General features: G+C 45.0%; 1 protein-coding gene across 1 annotated transcript in view; it reads left to right on the forward strand.

Moving 5' to 3' along the window:
- The window catches only part of TCIRG1 (T cell immune regulator 1, ATPase H+ transporting V0 subunit a3), a 68,606-nt gene that overhangs the window by 15,892 nt on the left and 30,469 nt on the right, over positions 1–22,245 (forward strand). Inside the window, exons 5-9 of the mRNA XM_040321010.1 lie at positions 440–525; positions 9,981–10,107; positions 11,408–11,490; positions 15,930–16,023; positions 21,237–21,443. Coding sequence (XP_040176944.1) covers positions 440–525; positions 9,981–10,107; positions 11,408–11,490; positions 15,930–16,023; positions 21,237–21,443 — 597 coding nt within the window. The remainder of the gene's footprint in view (positions 1–439; positions 526–9,980; positions 10,108–11,407; positions 11,491–15,929; positions 16,024–21,236; positions 21,444–22,245) is intronic.

Genomic DNA, 22,245 nt, shown 5'->3' on the forward strand with positions numbered 1-22,245 from the left:
CCGGCGGCGCGCAAGCGCCGACGTATAGCTACGTGCTCTCGCGCAGGGGAGCTGACTTGCCGCGACGGCGGCTGGTCGGCAAGTTGTTAAAATCAAACCAAAGGAATGATTGCCACTACTGCTGTGTAAAGCTGGCCATACACGGATCAAAATTTAGCCAGTTGAGCAAGGCCTGACCTAAATTTTGATCAGTGTATGGCTGTTGTTGCTCAACAGAAATCTATCCTTTTATTGACTTCTGTCGAAGCGACATGGTGTGTTGAGGGAATTTTTCCATCTACTTCATTTGTGCAGATGGAGAAATCGGTCCATTGGCTGAATGAAAAGAAACCGTACCCGGCTAGATTAAGCCTCTCTATATAGATTTACATCAATTGCACATATACAGCAAGATTGTGATACAAATGAAATCGGTGATTTTGTAAATTAATTTTTCTAGCCAGAGTCTGAACCCTTTAGGGAGAGAGCTGACACTGATCCATTGATTGACCCTACAGTAAGCTCCAGGCTGGACCTCAGAGTCAGGTGAGTTGCTGCACAAAATTGATAAAATATCTTGATTTTTTTTATTTATAAAAATAAAAATGTGTTCATTTCTGAAATGCATGCAAATTTCCACATTGTAGCCCTTCAAACGTACTGCAGGTACAGAAAAATAACCGTTGATGTGTGAAAAATCTAGTACGGTATGCTCCTAACTTCCTTTTTTGATATGACGCCACATTGGATGTTCAGCTCTCAATTCCTTATCTTATCACGTGCTGTCAGCCACTCATCCCCCCCCTCCTCTCCCCTCTTTATCTCCATAACCCTTCCTCAAACACAGGAAGTTCTGAGCTCACGAGATTTCTGGCAAAATCGATGGGAATTTTAGGACTTCTTGAACAGTTTGTGTAGAATTTCAGGTGTGGCATTTTTTACATAGTTTATTGTCCAAATGCTTTGCATTTTCTCAGTGAATGCAAAGTATTCTCTGACTGGACATGGGAAAAAGCTTGCCAGACACCACCAGCCACATCTCCAGCCATATTATTTTGACTCCAACTTTAAAATCCATAAGGCACTTCCAGATATCTGGCTGATGGATACAACCATCTTTAACCACTTAAGACCTGGACCTTTAGGCAGCTAAAGGACCTGGCCAGTTTTTGCGATTTCAGCACTGCGTCGCTTTAACTGACAATTGTGCGGTTGTGCGACGTGGCTCCCAAACAAAATTGGCATCCTTTTTTTCCCACAAATAGAGCTTTCTTTTGGTGGTATTTGATCACCTCTGCGGTTTTTAGTTTTTGCGCTATAAACAAAAATAGAGCGTCAATTTAAAAAAAAATGCAATATCTTTTACTTTTTGCTATAATAAATATCCCCCAAAAATATATAAAAAACGTTTTTTTTTTCCCACAGTTTAGGCCGATACGTATTCTTCTTCTACCTATTTTTGGTAAAAAAAAAAATCGCAATAAGCGTTTATCGATTGGTTTGCGCAAAATTTATAGCGTTTACAAAATAGGGGATAGTTTTATTGCATTTTTATTAATTATTTATTTTTTACTACTAATGGCGGCGATCAGCGATTTTTTTTATTTATTTTTTTCGTGACTGCGACATTATGGCGGACACTTTGGACAATTTTTGGGACCATTGTAATTTTCACAGAAAAAAATGCATTAAAAATGCATTGTTTACTGTGAAAATGACAATTGCAGTTTGGGAGTTAACCACAAGGGGGCGCTGAAGGGGTTAAGTGTGACCTCATCTCTGTTTCTAACTGTAGGGGGGTGTGGCCATAGGTGTGATGTAATTTATTGTGTTTCCCTATAAAAGGGAACACACGATCAATGACGCCGCCACAGTGAAGAACGGGGGAAGCTGTGTTTACACACGGCTCTCCCCGTTCTTCAGCTCCGGGGACCGATCGCGGGACTCGCCCGCGACCCCACGGCTGGGCTTAAAGGGCAACGTACAGGTACGTTGATGTGCCCAGCCGTGCCATTCTGCCGACATATATCGACGTGAAGGGGTCCTTAAGTGGTTAACCCATGATGTTCTGGATGATTTAATTTTTGATATGCATTCTCTAGCAACTGGACCTATATTGAGAGGAAAGTACTACTCTACCTCTCCTCTATAGCTATGGTCTATATAGAGTTATACCACCAAGTTACACAATAAGACCATTTCACATTATACGGACCTCTGGCTGATGTCATTCACGTTTTCTGTTACTTGTACGCTTCTTTGACGGACATAGCTTTCTGTTTTATTTTTGAGTTATGTTCTTTGTCTTTTTGGGGGGAACATCAACATTTGGGATATAAGCCACAGATCTGGAACCCATAAGCCCTCGTTGGATGTTCTGGGCTTTTCCTTGCAGCTGGTTTCCATTTGTGTTTGTTGCGAATATCCCCATGTTCATGTTCTATATTATCAATGTGTAATACATTTTGAATACTTTTTTACTATCAAACTGTTTGTGGCCCGGTTCCCAGTCCCAATCTGAGGAAGTAATGTTCTGACTATGTATCAGGGATGTGGTCCACAATCGGTTTAAGTAATTCGATGTGGTAGAGGGTCTCTTTAACCACTTAAGGACCCCTTCACGCCGATATACGTCGGCAGAAGGGCACAGGCACATACGTCGCCTTTAAGAGCTTAGCCGTGGGTCCTGTTCTCTGTGACCCGCGGACCTGATTGCCGCCGGTGTCCTGCGATCAGGTCACAGAGCTGAAGAACGGTGAGAGGTGAGTGTAAACAAACCTTTCCCTGTTCTTCCTAGTATGGCTGTCACTGATCGTCTGTTCCCTGTGTTAGGGAACGACGATCAGTGACATCACACAAACAGCCACTCCCCCCCCACAGTTAAAACACTCCCTTAGGGCACACTTTATTTATTCAGTTTTCATAAAAGACATCTTTTCATTTCCACTTATCGCTTACCATATAAAACTTACATTATATATATATATATATATGGAAAAGTATCAATCCTATATATTATAAAAATACCATATAACTTTGAAGGTGGTACATCCGGGATTGTTATTCTCAACCTGGCTTGACTACGAAGTCTATTGACCTTCAGCAGTCATGCAGCCAGTGGAATGCGCAAACACCTGTCCTCAGACATTTATAGAGGCTTCCATTGCTGACCTTTGACAATGTTTTTGCCTGGTTATCATATTGATGTTTTGTCTTCACCTTTTACGGAGTTGCTGACCTCCAACAAGCCTAGAGATCGAGAACTCTGATAATTTTCTGACACTCATTAACAGCATATCTGGGTCTCTGACTAAACCTGATTGAAGCCATGTACAGATAGGCAACAAGCATTTTCAGAATGAGGCCAGAATTGACATCCCCTATGCTTCACTGATGATAGGCAGGGATCAAGTCCTGTGGGAACGCGTGGGAACGGAGTTCCTGCACTATTTTCACAGCAGGAACGCAGTTCCCTTTGCAGGACTAGAGCAGCCGAGAGCAGCCCGAGCCAATCCTTCACTAAACGGCGATGCCCAGCTCGAGTCACTGTCAGGGGCAGGCGAACCTTAGTAATCCTTTATGTTACTGGCCGCTTCCTGTATATGGATTCATCGGGTAGTGTGCAGGCATTCCGTCACTTCCTCGATGCCGCAATGTCTCCTGGGAGCTTTTGTCATTGTTCCCAGGAGACATTGCGGAGGTCTGCCGCAAGTTATCACGGGATTTGAGTGGAGTGGATCTTGGGTGGGAGTTCCCACACTTTTTCCCCCAGGACTTGACCCCTGATGATAGGTGAACTTAAATTGCAAGCTGTGAAGTGCTTAAAGCGGTACTCAAATTCCTCTACCTCCCTCATACTGGGTTCTCTTCAAAACGCATACACCCCCCCCCCCCCCACCCACCCAATGAATTCAGAATTGTCCCACAGCGATCCTCTGTTCAGGTTCCATATATGGCACCGCCATCTTGGTCTTATTGACCGTTGTGAAATCTGAGATTATTTAGTCTGTTAGTAAAAATGCCACTACAGCTCCTTGATTGATTGAAACCTACAGAAACCAGGATGTTGGTTAATACTGGAACATGTGGCTTGCGCTGACTTCTTGGAAAACTGACTTTTGTACTTCTGTTTCCCCTAGAAATGGAGAAGTATGTAGTGAGAATTTTTTTTTTCCAGTCACATTTTAAAGTTGACTGATGAGCAAATACAAATTGCACAATTTAGTTCAGTTATGTTTGTAAAGTGTTGTTTTTTTTTTTTTTTTTTTTTTTTTTTTTTTTATATATATAAATCTATATTTTAAAATCCTTCTAGCAAAATCTAAATTTTAATTTTTTTTTTTTTAACATTTTCCAACTGCCCTCCTGCACCGCAAAAATCGGTCAAATATTTAGAGTCCTATATACTGTATGTATGTTTTTAAAGTGGTTGTACGCCTCTGACATGAAATGTGAACAAAGCATATCCTTCTATAGTGTGTACTTGTCTCAATTAAGAGCACTGAGTGTAATTTCTTTTTGCTGCTTTGTTCTTCTGCTATCGACATGAATCGCTTCTGACAAGTTTTCCTGACACCAAGGGAAAAATGGTGATGGGGAGGGAATTTCAGCCTTAAAGCGGGGGTTCACCCTATCGACGGGAAAAAAAATATTTTTTTTTATTTTACCTTAAAATCAGGCATTGTAGCGCGAGCTACAGTATGCCTGTCACGAATTTTTTACCGCCGTACTCACCTTGTAGTCGTCCATCGAAGATTCCGGGGAATGGGCGTGCCTATGGAGACGGAGGATGATTGACGGCCGGCTCTGGCGCGTCACGCTTCTCCGGAAATAGCCGAAATAGGCTCGGTCTTCACGACGCGTGCGCATAGCCTGTGCGCAGGCGCCGTGAAGAGCCGAGACCTACTCCGGCTGTCTTCGGGGAGAGTGACGTGCCAGGGCCGGCCGTCAATCATCCTCCCTCTCCATAGGCACGCCCATTCCCCGCGGGAGCCGGAATCTACGATGGACGACTACAAGGTGAGTACGGGGTTAAGAAAATCGGGACAGGCATACTGTAGCTCGCGCTACAATGCCTGTCTCGATGGTAAAATGTGTCGGGGGGGGGGGGGTGAACTACCGCTTTAACTCTGTTGCTGTGTGAGGGCCAGCCAGTTCACACCACAGGCAGTCCAGTGCAAGTGTTTTTTTTATTTATTTATTTTTTTCTGCATCAAAAACGCATTGAAAGTAGGTTTATATGGTTTTCAATTAACCCCAGCATTACCTGGTATAGATCACCAGGGAAAGAGGTTACAATTGGTAACAAATGGGTCGTACTAAAGTGTATCTAAAAAATATAGGGCCAGATTCACAAAGAGATACGACGGTGTATCTCCTGATACACCGTCGTATCTCTGAGTTCTGCCGGTCGTATCTATGCGACTGATTCATAGAATCAGTTACGCATAGATATCCTTAAGATCCGACAGGTGTAACTGTTACACCGTCAGATCTTAGGCTGCAATTCCAGGCCGGCCGCTAGGTGGCGTTTCGGTTTATTTACACAACGAATATGCAAATGAGGAGATACGCCGATTCAGAAACGAACAACCGCCCGGCACTTTTTTTTTTCCGGCGGATAGTTACCCCTGGGTCTATGAGGCGCAGCCAATGTAAAGTATGGCCGTCGTTCCCGCGTCACGATTTAAAAGTTTTACGTCGTTTGCGAAACTCGTCCGTGAATGGGGCTGCACGCCATTTACGTTCACCTCGAAACCAATGACGTCCTTGCGACGTCATTTAGCGCAATGCACGCTGGGTAAATTTGCGGACTGCGCATGCGCTGTTCAATCGCCACGGGAACGCGCCTGATTTAAATACTACACGCCCCCTAGCCGCGGAATTTGAATTCCGCCGGGGGATTTACGATACGCCGCTGCAAGTTTTGAGGCAAGTGATTTGTGAATTAACCACTTGCCTCAAAAACTTGCGGCGGCGGAGGATCTTAAATCAGATAGGTTACACGGATCTAAAGATCCGCTATCCCATAATTTATTAATGAGGCAAGATATGGCTAAAGCCAAGTACATTTAAACACAGCTTCACAGGAGTTGGCTATAACGATACTTCATGTTTGATGTGAAACTTCATGGGTAACAAACACAGGACTTTACACAAAACATAAAAGAAACGTCCGGACACCATGTTGCAACACACAGGAAGGTTATCTGATGAAAATCTCGTCTTGTAAACAGTAATTAGCATATAGTCTCATCAATAAGACATCCTAGCTGTGTGTGGCCCAAAGGGGAAGGAGGGGAAAAGGGAACAGTGGGAGCCAGCTGGTATTGATGGAAATCACAGAAGCATGGATGACTCAATGAATTTCATGAAGGGGAAGGAGACAGTCCCGGCTAGAATGATGAGCAGTTGATCTATATAGCCTACAGTACTCAGGACAGGGAATATATTAGTGTATATGCACAGTTTGCATGCATTGTTAACTGATTATTCAAATCCCAGTACTTGATTATACTATGCTGTAAAGTATAGTTGACTGCTGAAAAAGTTCCTCTGATAGAACAGTAAACAGTACCCCAGTTTCACTGTGAGAGTATTGGCTGTGATGGATCTAAGTCCCAGCGATCTGGTGTTTAGGCGGTAGTAACAGCAACAGAAGAGGTGACTTACCATATACTCCTCCAAAAGGAAAAATGGGAGATATAAAGGTTAAAGTTCCTCGTACCGGTAGGCCTTAATACAGAGTTAAATCTCCAGGTTTTCCTGGAGAGCTAAAAATAGTTTATTTAAAATCCAAAAACTGGGCCCTCCTTTAGATATATGGGTAGGGAGTCATCACTAAGTCTATTAATGGACTCTGTCTTAGTTTAAATTAACATGTAATAAAGACAGACATACATAGACCAATCCAGGAAAAGGGCAGCCAGGTAACCATAGTGCGAAGGAAAAATGGCAAGTCCATGAAAAGTGATGGCTTCCTACCCATATATCTTAAGGATGGCTCAGTTTTAGAATTTTAAATAAATTATTTTTAGCTCTCCAGAAAAACCTGGAAATTTAACTCTATATTAAGGCCTACCGGTACAAGGGACTTTAACCTGTATATCCACTATTTTTCCTTTTGGAGGAGTATACAGTAAGTCACCTCTTCTGTCGCTGTTACTACCTCCTAAACACCAGATCACTGGTGCTTGGATCCATCACGGACAATGCTCTCACAGTGACACTGGTGTACTGTTCTATCAGAGGAACTTTTTCAGCAGTCAACGATACTTTACATTCTAGAATAATCAGTAACAATGCATGCAAACTGTGCGTATACACCAATATATTCCCTGTCCTCAGTACTGTAGGCTATCTAGATCAACTGCTCATCATTCTATCTGGGACTGTCTCCTTCCCCTTCATGAAATTCATTGGGCCATCCATGCTTCTGTGATTTCCATCAATACCAGCTGGCTCCCACTGTTCCCTTTTCCCCTCCCAGGTTGTTTCCACCCCAATCTCTTTCCCCATTCCTCCCCTTCCTTTCCCTGGGGCCACACACAGCTAGGATGTCTTATTGATGATACCATATGTTAATTACTATTTACAAGACAAAATTTTCATCAGACAACCTTCCTGTGTGTTGTAACATGGCGTCCGGACGTTTCATTTTATGTTATGTGTAAAGTCCTGTGTTCATGTTTTGTTTGATGTAAAACTTCATGAGTAACAAAGTATTGTTGTTAATAGCTAACTACTGTTAAGCTGTGTTGACATTTCATTGGCTTTAGAATTGCCATATCTTGCCTCATTAATAAATTATATTTTTTAGGTACACTCTAGTATGATCCATTTTTTTACCATTGTAACCTATTTCCCCGGTGACCAGGTTATATTGTGGTTTTATATGCTTTTGGTTATGGTAACACCCCACACCAGAGGTCTTCAAACTATGGCCCTCCAGTTGTTCAGGAACTACAATTCCCATCATGCCTAGTCATGTCTGTGAATGTCAGAGTTTTACAATGCCTTATGGGACGTGTAGTTCCGCAACAGCTGGAGGACTATAGTTTGAGGACCCTTGCCCCACATGGTGAGTGATCTATGAGTGACCACTCCATTAGAATGGACTCATTTTGTGACATGCCCGCTTTTTCTGTGTTTTTATATGGTTTTCAATGGCATAGTTCACACCAGTGCTTGCAGTTCCAATTCCAGAAAAAAAGTAGAACATGCTGCATTTTTCCTGCCCTAGACTGGAACGCTGTAAAACGCATCTAAAACACACCTGAACGCACCTAAATGCACTGGAACACACATATCCTTATTTAAGGTTAAGAAAAAAGAGGGGGGGGGGACAAAACGTTGTACTGCATCAAAAATGTGCATGCAGAGAAGAATCAGGAACGCATCCAGACTGCGTTTCTATGGTGTGAACTGGCCCCGAAGGAGTGTGTGTGTCTTCCGTACAGCTCTCGGAGCTTTCCTCACTGAGTTCTGCAGTGCGAGGATCACCCGTCCAATCCCGAGCAAGGGGGAGTGTCTATACGCGGCACGGCGGGGAACACACAGCTATTCAAATGAAAGCTGTAATGTTCCCCGCACGCTGATTAACTAGGCGGCGGTGGCGTTGCGGTATGCGGCGGCGGGGGGGGGGGTGGGGGACTAGTATCGGATCTGGCATCGGGGGCATTTGCGGGAGTACAAGTACTCCCGCAAATGCTCGGTATCGGTCCCGATACCGGTATCGGGACAACCCTACTGGTGTCATAACTGATCACATGTGCAGCATCATGGCAGTTGTAGATTAAACCGAGGCAAAGATGGCAGCTTCCTTGGCTGAAAACGATAGGGGGGTTTACTTTACAATTTAAGATACACTGCCAACTTACCCATACAGGGCAAAGTAACAGTGTGTCTGCAAAGAACACCCCTGACTGCCTAATATCCATCTTACCGGTGCTCCCTCCCAGCTTCTTGCTTCTCTCCAGCCAAGTGCCAAATTAGGTGTACCATCGACTCAGAGCCATGGTGTCACTCCCCCCGTTAGGGGAAAATTATTTACATCTGTGCATTTTGGAATTGTATATCTATGCTGTAATGGCACCATACAAATACCAGTGCGTTGTGGTAAAACGTGACTTTTAGCGAATTTTTCCCCAGTAGACAAGTGTGACTGCCCTCGGGTGTTATGCTCTGTCACCAGTCATGCTCTATTGTGTTGGACATCATGGTAACATGTTTTTAGGCACTGGGAGCTGTAGGGTAAGTTTTAGGGCAGCTTACGGTTGAAGGAGACCTCAGATAGAACCTATGCAATGAGACTGCTCAGTCAGGCAGTCAAATGACTCGAGGGAGCTGTGCAACTGCAATAGGAAGCGGCGTTGCTCTGGTGCCACCACCTTGGCCATGGTTTCAGCATTTCCAGCTGTTCCCCTTTTGAGGGCAGATTCCTCTGCCCCACATTCCTGCTCAAATTCCTCTTTTTGGTGTAGAGAGCTACATACATGTACTATTTAACTGCCAAATTTTTGGGTGCATTCACACAGAGGAATTGAAAAAACTGTGAACTGCGCCAAAGAGAAATAGAAAAAACTGAGGAGGCACTAATATTCCGTACTTATGGGCACTGATAGGCGGCAGTGGTGGGCACTGATGGGTGGCACTGGGCGACACTGGGAATTGATTGACAGCTGTGCTGAGCATTGATGGGCAGCACTGATAGCCAGCACTGACTGGCATTGCTAATGGGCACTGGTGGCACTTGTGGGCAGTGGTGGGCACTGATTGGTGACACTTAATTGATCTACTGTAATCAGGGCACTGATGATCATTACAGCCTTGTTACTTTCTCGTGTGTTTTTTTTTTTTTTTTTTTGTCCCTCGCTCTCCATTTATTCATTCATGCTCATGCATGTATAGTTTAACATAAAGATTGTAATTGTAAATGGGAATGGTCTATTAAGTTTTTAAATGGGGTTTATATTTTTCTCATAGATTTTATTCTTTTTCAGTTTCATGGCTGGTGTCATTCACCCTTGGCGCATGAACTCGTTTGAACGCCTGCTGTGGCGCGCTTGCCGAGGATACCTTATTGTCAATTTTGTGGAGATGTCTGAGCCAATGGAGGACCTGGTAACGGTAAGAAAGCAATAACTGCCCTTGTTTCCACTGCTCTTCCTTCAAATTGGGGTTTGGGAGGGATTTGGCCTGCTAGAGAAGAGATTTTTTAAGTGGATTCAGAGAGAGTTAGGCCGGCGTATCTACTGACTAATCTACTAACTCGGAATCTGCACCGTCCTAAGTTTAAGTGTATTCTCAAACTGAGATACACTTAAACCTAGCTAAGATAAGACAGCCTGCGCCGTCCTATCTTAGGGTGCAATATTTAGGCTGGCCGCTAGGTGGCGCTTTCATTGAGTTCGGCGTAGAATATGTAAATGGCTAGATACGCCTATTCACGAACGTACGCTTGCCCGTCGCAGTAAAGATACGCCGTTTCCGTAAGAGAGACGCTGCCTAAAGATAAAGATGCCCCCTAGGTGGCGTAGCCAATGTTAAGTATGGCCGTCTTTCCTGCGTCAAAAGTTTTACGTCGTTTGCGCAAGTCGTCCGTGAATAGGGCTGGACGTAATTTACGTCCACGTCGAAACCAATACGTCCTTGCGGCGTACTTTGCCGCATTGCACACTGGGATATGTACACAGACGGCGCATGCGCCGTTCTTAAAAAACGTCAATCACGTCGGGTCACAGTTAATATGCATAAAACAAGCCCCCCCCCACATCCTCATTTGAATTAGGCGCTACGCCGCCGTAACTTAGGAGGCAAGTACTTTGTGAATACAGTACTTGTCTTTCTGACTTACGGCGGCGTAGTTTAAATACGCTACGCCGCCGCAAAGATGCGCGCCCCTACCTGAATCCAGCTATTAAAGTGCTTTGTAAAGTCTAGTTTAAAAAAAAAACATGTTATACTTGCCTGCTCTGTTGCAGTGGATTTGCACAGAGCAGCCCAAATCCTTCTCTTCTCGAGTCCCTCTTCGCTGCTCCTGGTCCTTCCCTCCTATCGAGTGCCCCCACAGCAAGGAGCTTGCTATGGGGGCACCTGAGATAAAAGTCGCAACCCTGACCTGGCCCAGCCCCCCCTCCCTTGATTGGCTAACTGATTTTGATTGACAGCAGCAGGAGCCAATGGCACTGCTGCTGTGTCTCAGCCAATTGGGAGGAGATTCCTGGACAGCTCAGACACTCATAGACATTGTTGGAGAGAGATGGGGCTCAGGTAAGTAATTCAGGGGACACCAACGCATCACAACAAATGTGAATCCAAGCTCAATCTCCGTTTGCATTCATTGTTGTGTTTTTGTTTGTTTTTTTTGTTTTTTTTTAAGCTAAATGTTTTTTTGTTTTTTTTTCCGTTTTGTTTTTTTTTGTGACAGGGTGAGAGCGTTACACAGATTATATTCCTGATCTCATACTGGGGTGAGAGAATTGGAGAGAAGATCAAAAAGATTGCAAATTGGTGAGTGTCAAAGGACTTTGGTTTTGATTTAAAATTTACTTAAAGCGGTTGTAAACCGCATATATAATATTTTTTTTTTCTTTACCTGCAAGGCAAAATGCATAATCAGCTAGTATGCACCGCATAATAGCTGATTATGAAATACTTACCTCAAAACGAGGTGAACAACACTTACCTGGTTCACGCCGAGCGAGATGTCATCTTGCTCCAGCGTGTCTTCCGGGTATCGCCGCTCCAGAGCTGTGATTGGCTATGACGGCACGCGCGGGAGATTTAAAATCAGCAAGGTCCGGCGGCTGCCGGATCTTTCGCCGTGGATTCCGCCCTGCGCATGCGCCGCCCGCATTGCGAGTGGAATATCTCCTAAACCGTACAGGTTTAGGAGATATTCTTTATACCTACAGGTAAGCCTTATTATAGGCTTACCTGTAGGCAAAAGTCAAAAATGTGGGTTTACAACCACTTTAACAATGCCAATTGGTGAACTTCTCTCTGAGGAAGTAAAATGCAAACTCGAAACCTCTTCTGCACATGTAGCAGTTTAGCGTGCCGACACAAACCATTTACCACTGACGGAGCTTGCAATTTATGTAAAGCCTTTATCCCAAAAGAACAAAAAAAAAAAGTTGCTGTGTAACTGGTTGTGTAGCTGCAGTTTGAGCTGGAGGTTGGCTTCAGTTTGTTAGTGAATCTAAATCTGCTAGTACATCTAATCCCCCCCCCCCCCGGCCAGACTGTCAATGCTGCTGTTAAGAGGTGCTTCCTGTGCTCCTTCATCCAGAGTGGGGGGCACTCGAATACAGGTGTGTTACTGGCCAGATCACCAGGTGAAATGGGGGAAAAACTAAAAAAAGAAAAAACGAATGCAGCCGCCACATCTAGGGATTGGTAAGCTGCAAAATGTATAACCCTTTTGGTTTTGGGTTTAATAATACTGCTTTAAATGCCAAGTACAATCATTTCTCACTCCTCCATTACATAAAGCTGATTGACAGCACACAACACTGAAAACCTACATTGCAATATGGAGGAGAGGTTTTTTTTCTTAAATTAAACCCAAGTAGGCTTGGGAGGAGTTACCCCCCCCCCCCCTACTAACACTCACGTCTTCAATCATGGTTGTCTTATGTTTTAGATATACACTCACCGGCCATTTTATTAGGTACACCTTGCCAGTACTGGGTTGGACCCCCTTTTGCCTTCAGAACTGCCTTATTTCTTTGTGGCGTAGATTCCTCAGAGATTCTGGTCCATAGTGACATGATGGCATCACTCGGTGCCTGCAGATATGTCGGCTGCACATCCATGATGTGAATCTCTTGCTCCACCACATCCCACAGGTGCTCTTTTGGATGAGATCTGGTGAGTGTGGAGGCCATTGGAGTACAGTGACATTGTCCATGTTCAAGAAACCAGCGGTGAGATGACTTGAGCTTTGTGACATGGTGCATTATCCTGGTGGAAGGAGCCATCAGAAGATGGGGACACTGTAGTCATAAAGGGATGGACATGGTCACCAACAATACTCAGGTAGGCCGTGGTGTTTAACCACTTAAGCCCCGGACCAATATGCTGCTAAATGCCCAAAGGCGTTTTTACAATTCGGCACTGCGTCGCTTTAACAGACAATTGCGCGCTCGTGCGACGTGGCTCCCAAACAAAATTTACGTCCTTTTTTCCCCACAAATAGAGCTTTCTTTTGGTGGTATTTGATCACCTCTGCGGTTTTTATTTTTTGCGATTATAAACAAAAATAGAGCGATAATTTTGAAAAAAAAACAATTTTGCTGTAATAAATATCCCCCAAAAACATATATAAAATTTTTTTTTTTCCTCAGTTTAGGCCGATACGTATTCTTCTACCTATTTTTGGTAAAAAGAAATCGCAATAAGCGTTTATCGATTGGTTTGCGCAAAATTTATAGCATTTACAAAATAGGGGATATTTTTATTGCATTTTTATTAATTATTTTTTTTTTTACTACTAATGGCGGCGATCAGCGATTTTTTTTCGTGACTGCGACATTATGGCGGACACTTCGGACAATTTTGAAACATTTTTGGGACCATTGTCATTTTCACAGCAAAAAATGCATTTAAATTGCATTCTTTATTGTGAAAATGACAGTTGCAGTTTGGGAGTTAACCACAGGGGGCGCTGAACGTTTTAGGCTTCACCTAGTGTGTGTTTACAACAGTAGGGGGGTGTGGCTGTAGGTCTGACGTTATCGATTGTGTCTCCCCTATAAAGGGGGTGACACGATCAATGCGCCGCCACAGTGAAGCCGTGTTTACATACGGTTCTTCAGCTCCGGGGAGCGATCGCGACGGAGCGGCTATAAACAAATAGCCACGCCGTCGTCCCAGATCGCTCCCCGAGGGAATCCGCCCGCCGCACGCAGCGGGGGGGGTCCCGATCGGACCCCCGACCCGCGGAAAGGCAAGGACGTATATATACGTCCTTCTGCCTGTCCGTGCCATTGTGCGGACGTAAATAGTCGTGCGGCGGGCGTTAAGGGGTTAAACGACGCTCAATTGGTACTGAGGCTGCATTCACACCTGAGTGTAGCTTGTTTGGTCGTTTTTTGTTCCGGCGTTTTGTCGCGCGTATTCATGCGTATTTGCACGTTTGCATACAGCGTTGTCCGACGTTTTTGTACTTCGACGTTTTTTATTTTAGCCAATAGGATAAATTATCATCTTTTCATCACTTGTTGCTATGTTGGTAGATTTTATTTATCTTCTGCCTGGGTGAAATGTTCTATTGATTAAAGCGACAAAACGCCCGTAGCAAACGCTCGTTGTCGCACTAGTCGCTTGAATGGAGCGTTTCCATTACTTTCTATGGGAAATACAAACGCTCAAAAACGCCCAAACCGCCCGATTCGCGCGACAAAAAAGGGTCCGGAAATTGTTTCACCTTTTAGGCGTTTTGGAGTGGAGATGTGAACCATCTCCATTGAGAATAATGGATTTTTTCCCCTCTAGCGTTTTGGAGTGTCGCGCTTTAGGCGACAAAACGCTCAGGTGTGAATGAAGCCTAAGGCTGCATTCACACCTGAGCGTAGCGTTTTGCGGCGTTTTTTTACTGCGACAAAACGCAGCGTTTTTTACCACGATTTGCCGCGACAAAACACAGCGTTTTTTACCACAGTTTTTTACAGGTCTAGGGTCACCAATGTAAAACGCCCAAATTCAGGCGACAAAAAAAGGTCCGGGACTTGTTTGAGCTTCAGGCGTTTTGTAGTGTAGATGTGAACCATCTCCATAGAGAATAATGTATTTTTTCCCCTCTAGCGTTTCGGGGCGTCGCGCTTCAGGCGACAAAACGCTCAGGTGTGAATGCAGCCTAAGGCTGCATTCACACCTAGGCGACACAACGCCTGAAGCGCAACGCTACAATACGCTAGAGGGGAGAAATAACATGATTCTCTATGGAGATGGTTCACATCTACACGCCGAACGCCTGAAGCTCAAACAAGTCCCGGACCTTTTTTTTGTCGCGGGATATCGGGCGGCTTCGGCGTTCTCCATACCCGACAATGACCTATACAAAACCGCGGTTAAAAACGCCGCGTTTTGTCACGGCAAATCGCGGTAAAAAATGCCGCAATTTGTCGTGGTAAAAAACGCCGCAAATCGCCTACGCCTAGGTGTGAATGCAGCCTAAGGGGCCAAAGTGTGTCAGGAAAATATCCCCCACACCATTACACCACCAGCCTGAACCTATGCATATATCGATGCTTTCACATTGTTTTAAGCCAAATTCTGACCCCACCATGTCAATGTCGCGGCTGAAATCGAGACTCGTCAGACCAGGCTTTTTTTTTCCAATCTTCTATTGTCCAATTCTGGTGATCCTGTGCGAATTGTTGCCTCAGTTTCTGGTTCTTAGCTGACAGGAGTGGCACCTGGTGTGGTCTTCTGCTGCTGTAGTCCATCTGCTTCAAGGTTCGATGTGTTATGCATTCAGAGATGGTATTCTACATACCTTGGTTGTATTGAGTGGTCATTTAAGTTACTGTTGCCTATCATTGAACCAGTCTGCCCATTCTCCTATGACAATGAGGCATTTTCCTCTACACAACTGCCGCTCACTGGATATTTTCTCTTTTTCGGGCCATTCTCTGTAAACCCTTTGTGAAAATCCCAGTAAATCATCAGTTTTTGAAATGCTCGTCAACCAGTCTGGTACCGACAACCATGCCACGTTCAAAGTCACTTAAATCCCATTTTGATGCTCGGTTTGAAGTTCAGCAAGTCGTCTTCACCATGTCTAGATGCCTAAATGCATTGAGTTGCTGCCATGTGATTGGCTGATTAGCGATTTGTGTTACCAAGCAATTGAACCTAATAAAGTGGCCGGTGAGTGTACATTTGCATTGATTTCTGAGCATATCATTATCTCCTTCTTCATTTTATAATTTTACTCCTTGCAGTTTCCACTGTCATATTTATCCGTACGCTGATGATGAGAGTGCCAGACTAGAAAAGCTGAGAGATCTCCTCATGCAGATTCAAGACATGCAAAAGGTGACCTGTCTTTTTTCTTGCTATTTCTATCTCTATCTATACCGAGTTTGCCTCTGATTGGATGCAAGTGCTGTTCAGCCGAGTCCACCCACTGCTCAAATTTGAACCAATCAGCCAAAATCTTACCAGTGCATGACCCGCTTATGTGTTAAGATCTGTATGCCTTTTGCGATGACAGATGTCTTACTCCAGGCATGTCCAAAGTCCGGATTGGCCTGAGGCTCGGTTTTGAACGGCCCGCCTGGTTATTTAAACGTGCATCTTTTGTGGCCCCCGATGATCTCCCAGCGCCAGGGCCACAAAAGATATATAGGCTGGCTGCCTCAGGGGGGACAGGGAGGAGGTGGGACGAGTGCAGTGCACACAGGAGTATTTCCTGTTTACATGGCAGCCTCTGTAATGGGAAGTCCCACCTCCGGCGCTGCCATTGGACGACTGCCCTGTCCATTAAAGGAGGCGGGACTTTCTATTAAAGAGGCCGCCGTGTAAACAGCAGATTCTCCTGTATGTAATCTTTGGCGCTCGTCCTGCCCCTCTAAGGCTGCATTGCTGGCAATGGTGGGCGCTGCATTGCTGGTAGGGTTGTCCCGATACCAGTATCGGTATCGGGACCGATACAGAGTATTTGCGGGAGTACTTGTACTCCCGCAAATGCCCCCGATGCCTAAATAGAATACTTGCCCCGCCGCATACCGCAAAGCCCGCGCTGCCGCGTTAATCAGCGTGCGGGGAACATTACAGGCAGCTTTTGTTTGAATAGCTGTATTCCCCGCCGCGTATAGACACTCCCCCTTGCTCGGGATTGGACAGATCCGTCCAATCCCGAGCAAGGGGGAGTGTCTATACACGGTGCGGCAAGGAATGGACAGCTATTCAAACAAAAGTTTCCTGTAATGTTCCCCGCACGCTGATTAATGCGGCAGCGGCGGCATCATCATCTACTAGGTATGGGGGACATGGCTGGATATATGTGGGGGGACATGGCTGGATATATGTGGGGGGACATGGCTGCAATATATGGGGGGACATGGCTGGATATATGTGGGGGGACATGGCTGGATATATGTGGGGGGACATGGCTGGATATATGTGGGGGGACATGGCTGGATATATGTGGGGAGGACATGGCTGGATATATGTGGGGGGACATGGCTGGATATATGTGGGGGGACATGGCTGGATATATGTGGGGGGACATGGCTGGATATATGTGGGGGGACATGGCTGGATATATGTGGGGGGACATGGCTGGATATATGTGGGGGGGGGGGACATGGCTGGATATATGTGGGGGGACATGGCTGGATATATGTGGGGGGACATGGCTGGATATATGTGGGGAGGACATGGCTGGATATATGTGGGGGGACATGGCTGGATATATGTGGGGGGACATGGCTGCAATATATGGGGGGGGGGACACGGCTGGATATATGTGGGGGGACATGGCTGCATTTGGGGACACATTTTAAAAAAAAGTATCGGTATTCGGTATCGGCGAGTACATGAAAAAAAGTATCGGTAATTGTACTCGGTCCTAAAAAAAGTGGGGTCGGGACAACCCTAATTGCTGGCAATGGTGGGTGCTGAATTATTTTGCTTCACAGTTCTTTATTTAAAATTTTAAGTTTTTTTCCTGACACTTACCTCATAAAGTGAAGGTGCATTTTATACGCCCATCGTCTCTTTACTCACACAAAGCTACAAAGGCAAGAGAATTCTTGTTGGGCAGTGTATTAGTTGCTCGAATGAACACACTTAAACCAAATTTTAATGGTTCAAAGAATGTCAGGCCCTCACGCATGTTCACTTCATCAAATCTGGCCCTCGTTGAGAAAAGTTAGGACACCCCTGTCTTACTCCATTGTAAAACAATTGTTTCCTATGTGTGTCATTATTATGGCTGTGCAAAAAAGGACATGCTTAATTTTTTATTACAGTGCATCGTGCCAAATAACATGGCAATGTATAGCAGCACAGTGCATCTTGCTGCTGTATGTTGCCATGAATAAAGTGTATGTTTTGTACACTTCAAATAAAGTTTGTACAAAACAAAAAAAAAGTAGCCATGAAATGTGCAGAGTTCACGACATATAGCTAGATTCAGGTACGGCGGCGTATCGTATTTACGCTACACCGCCGTAAGTCAGAGAGGCAAGTGCTGTATTCACAAAGCACTTGGTTCCTAAGTTGCGGCGTAGCGTAAATAGGGCCGGCGTAAGCGCGCCTAATTCAAATGAGGATGAGGGGGGGCGTGTTTTATGTAAATTGGTGGTCCGTGTACATATCCCAGTGTGCATTGCTCCAAAGTACGCCGCAAGGACGTATTGGTTTCGACATGAACATAAATTACGTCCAGCCCCATTCACGGACGACTTACGCAAACAACGTAAAATTTTCACATTTAGACGCGGGAACGATGGTCATACTTAACATTTGTTCGACTAACTTTACGCCGGAAAAAGGCATACGTAAACGACGTAAAAAAATCGCCGGGCGCACGTAGGTTTCTGAATCGGCGTATCTAGTCATTTGCATATTCTACGCCGAAATATTGCACCCTTAATATTGCACCCTAAGATACGACGGCGTAGGAGACTTACGCCGCTCGTATCTTGGCCTAATTTAAGCGTATCTGGTTTCCAGAATACGCTTAAATTTAGGACGGCGTAGATTCGGAGTTACGGCGGCGTATCGCTTTCTGAATCCAGCTAATACACCACAGTGCAGCCAGGGACAGCTGTCAGACCGGAAAATTGCTCCTTTCCCGTGTGAATGCTGTGCGGCCCAGTCCCTAACAGGCCACGGACCGGTACTTGGCCCTAGGGGTTCTGGACCCCAGTTTTAAAGTAAGGGGCCAATATGTAGTCTCCCTGTGCTGATCGGTATGAAGTTTTGCCTTCTGTACTGAAAAATGAGGGAGAAGAAGCAAGTTCTTTTGTTCTCCAGATGCTTATTGAGGAGATGCTGTCATCTTGCCCACGAAAGGCAAAGTGCCAGTTTCCAGGGCCCCCTGGATCCCCTTATACTTGCCTTCCCAGCACCCTCATGGTCGCTCCTTCTTCTGATGTAGCCTGGGTGCTTAAAGGTTTGGAGAAGCATTCAACTGCCTTTCTGGTCACCTGACCAAGGATATATCCGCACTGCACCACCTAGTTGCTGGTACTGCTGGCTGTGACCTAAGAAAGGGCAGCAAGAGTTGTAGGCAAGGTGTGCATTGATTGGGGGGTGGTCTTTTGCAGAGACACTGTCAGTTTTGCCCTGTTTGGGAAAGGTGGCAGTCTCTTTCAACATCGACCAACATTTTCTATATCTGAACCACTTTTAGCATTGTATTTAAATAGATCCATCTACCTCATGAACATTAATGGCATCCCAGTCTTAGTCAATAGGGTTGGCCCACCCTTTACAGCTATAGCAGCTTCAACTCTTCTGGGAAGGCTGTCCACAAGGTTTAGGAGTGTGTCTGTTGGAGTGTTTGACCATTCTTCACGAGAAGGCCTAGCTTGCAGTCTCTGCTCCTAATTCATCCCAAAGGTGTTCTATTGGGTTGAGGTCAGGACTCTGTACAAGCCAGTTGTCATGGACCTTGCAATGCTGGAGTGTTTCTACTTGAAATCCTAATTCATGTATGTCAGAAGATGGGACATTACTGACAGTTCATTGCAGGAGATACTGGACACATTACAAGTGGTTTAGTTGTCCTGACTAGGTCAATAGACAATGACCCTTCAATGCTTAGCTCAGGCTATTGAAATGCTAAGTGGAGCCAGCTCGTGATATACCTTTTATTGTGTTCTGCAGGTTAATAACGGTTGTCAGAGACGGGACGTCTCTAGGAGATAATTACCTCCACTAAATGACTTTTAGAATGTGTGTTTGAAGATGTATGTGTTTACGCTAAAAGACTTTGTATTGTTCTAAAGGTCAGAAGTCTCCTGTCAGGAGTATTGAATTAGCATGTTATATCTGAAGGAATGTAACCTCTCAGAGGTAGTAATTAAGTTCTGCTAAATAGACCGGGCTATTGTGTACATTGATTACCCCCTGGGGCTTCTGTCTCAATACACATAATAGTCTTTCTATCCAAGCTATTGGACCAATCCCTGTTGACTATTTCAAGTCCTCATTTGCATGATTAAGGAGGACCTGAGTGAGGACTGCATATACTTTACAATTGACCAATAGGAAAGCGGTTGTTGGGAGTGGGATGTTCCAAATTCTGTATAAAAGTGTGCTGTGTACTTGAAAATAAAGAGTCCTGTTTGAACTTACATACAGCCTGCCTGGTGTTTGTTCTTAATGGGTCTGAACGGCACATAGCTGTAGTTCGGATCCCGGAACCTTGGATGACTGGACCATCAGACGTTGCAATCTGCAAGCTGACTCAATAGTAGCAGAGGAGTGTCGGGAGAGCAGAACCGGGCGAGCAAAGGGGTCTCGTCACACCAGTCAAGTTTCTCCACCCCAAACTCGCTCATCCATATCTTTTATGGACCTTGCTTTGTGTACTGGTCCAAATCATTTGGTGGAGGAAGGATTATGGTGTGGGGTTGTTTTTCAGGGTTTGTGCTTGGCCCCTTAGTTCCAGTGAAGGGAACTCTTAAGGTGTCAGCATACCAAGACAATTTCATGCTCCCAACTTTGTGGGAACAGTTTGGGGATGGCCCTTTCCTGTTCCAACATGACTGCACACCAGTACACAAAGCAAAGTCCCTAAAGATATGGATGAGCGAGTTTGCGGTGAAGAAACTTGACTGGCCTGCACAGAATCCTAACCTCAACCTAATGGAACACCTTTGGGATGAATTGAAGTGGAGGCCGCGTGCTGGGTACTCTCGTCCAACATCAGTGCCTGACCTCGAAAATGCGCTTCTGAAAGAATGGTAAAACATTCCCATAGACACACTCCTAAATCTTGTGAACAGCCTTCCCAGAAGAGTTGAAGCTGTTATAGCTGCACAGGGTGGGCCAACTCAATATTGAACCCTACGGACTAAGACTGGGATGCCGTTAAAGTTCATGTGTGCGTGTGTGTGTAAAGGCAGGTGTCCTAAAACTTTTGTCTCTCTATTACACTTGCAAAATACATTGAAACTTTCATAGCTGAGCCTAAAATAAAAGTATGAGTGTGCTTACCGAACTCCTTCTTAGCATCTTGCTGTTCCCAATGCTACAAGTGCTCTTTAATGTGTGTATTTTGTGCTCTACAGGTGATGCAACAAACGGAAGGTTTCCTAAATCAGGTCCTAAGTCAGGTTGCAGAAAAGTTACAGTTCTGGAGAGTTAGCATAAGGAAGATGAAACACATCTACCAGATCTTGAACATGTGCAGCGTGCGAGAGCGATGTCTTATCGGAGAGGTCTGGTGTCCTGTGGGCGATCTTCCTCCTCTGCAGGCGGCGCTGGCCCGAGCTTCGGTGAGATACTTTGGAAATGTAGTTGGAATGATACAGTTTTTTTTTTTTTTTTTACTTGGAAAAACCAACTTTATTAGTTTAAAGCACATAATACAAAACAGGTCAAACATATTTGTCAATAAAAAAATACAGTATCATATGGTGAAATGCATGCACACCCAGTTTACTCATATACCATTAGTCATACCTTCACATGTTCGAGGACAAAGGAGCATTTTAATATGGAACCGGAATGATACAGTTTATACAGTGATGTGTCCTGATGTTTGTATGGTCAACGTTTGGCTTCTTCAGGAGACCAGTGGCGTAGCATGGGGGGTGCTAGGGGGGCCACAGCCCCGGGCGCAAAAGTTTGAGGGGCGCTGTCACGAGTATGGAGAGGAAGGAGCACCAACAACAGATGGGACATAGGAACATATGCATGATGTCACCACTCCAGGCCTTACCAGTCATTGTCAAGCACAATCTTCTCTTCCCTTCAGCCACCGCTGTCTCACACAGTAGATCATGTGACCAGACTGGAGCTAGCTGTAAAAAAGGCAAGTCCATGGGTCAGGGGGGCGCAAATGACTTGCCTCGCCCCAGGCGCTGACAACCCACGCTACGCCACTGCAGGAGACATATTGTTGATGACCTAAAATGATGAGCCTTTCCACGCAGAGGAAAGTGAAAAAATATTACTGGATCTGTTGGGTTATCTCACTCATTGAGATGTCCTGGACCTTTTAATTTGATATTAGATTGGCTGTCACAATGGTCACATGATGGGGAGCCAGTCCCCAATCGTTGATACAAACTGAGA

This window comes from Rana temporaria, chromosome 8 (assembly GCF_905171775.1).
Source record: "Rana temporaria chromosome 8, aRanTem1.1, whole genome shotgun sequence".
Taxonomy (NCBI): Eukaryota; Metazoa; Chordata; class Amphibia; order Anura; family Ranidae; genus Rana; species Rana temporaria.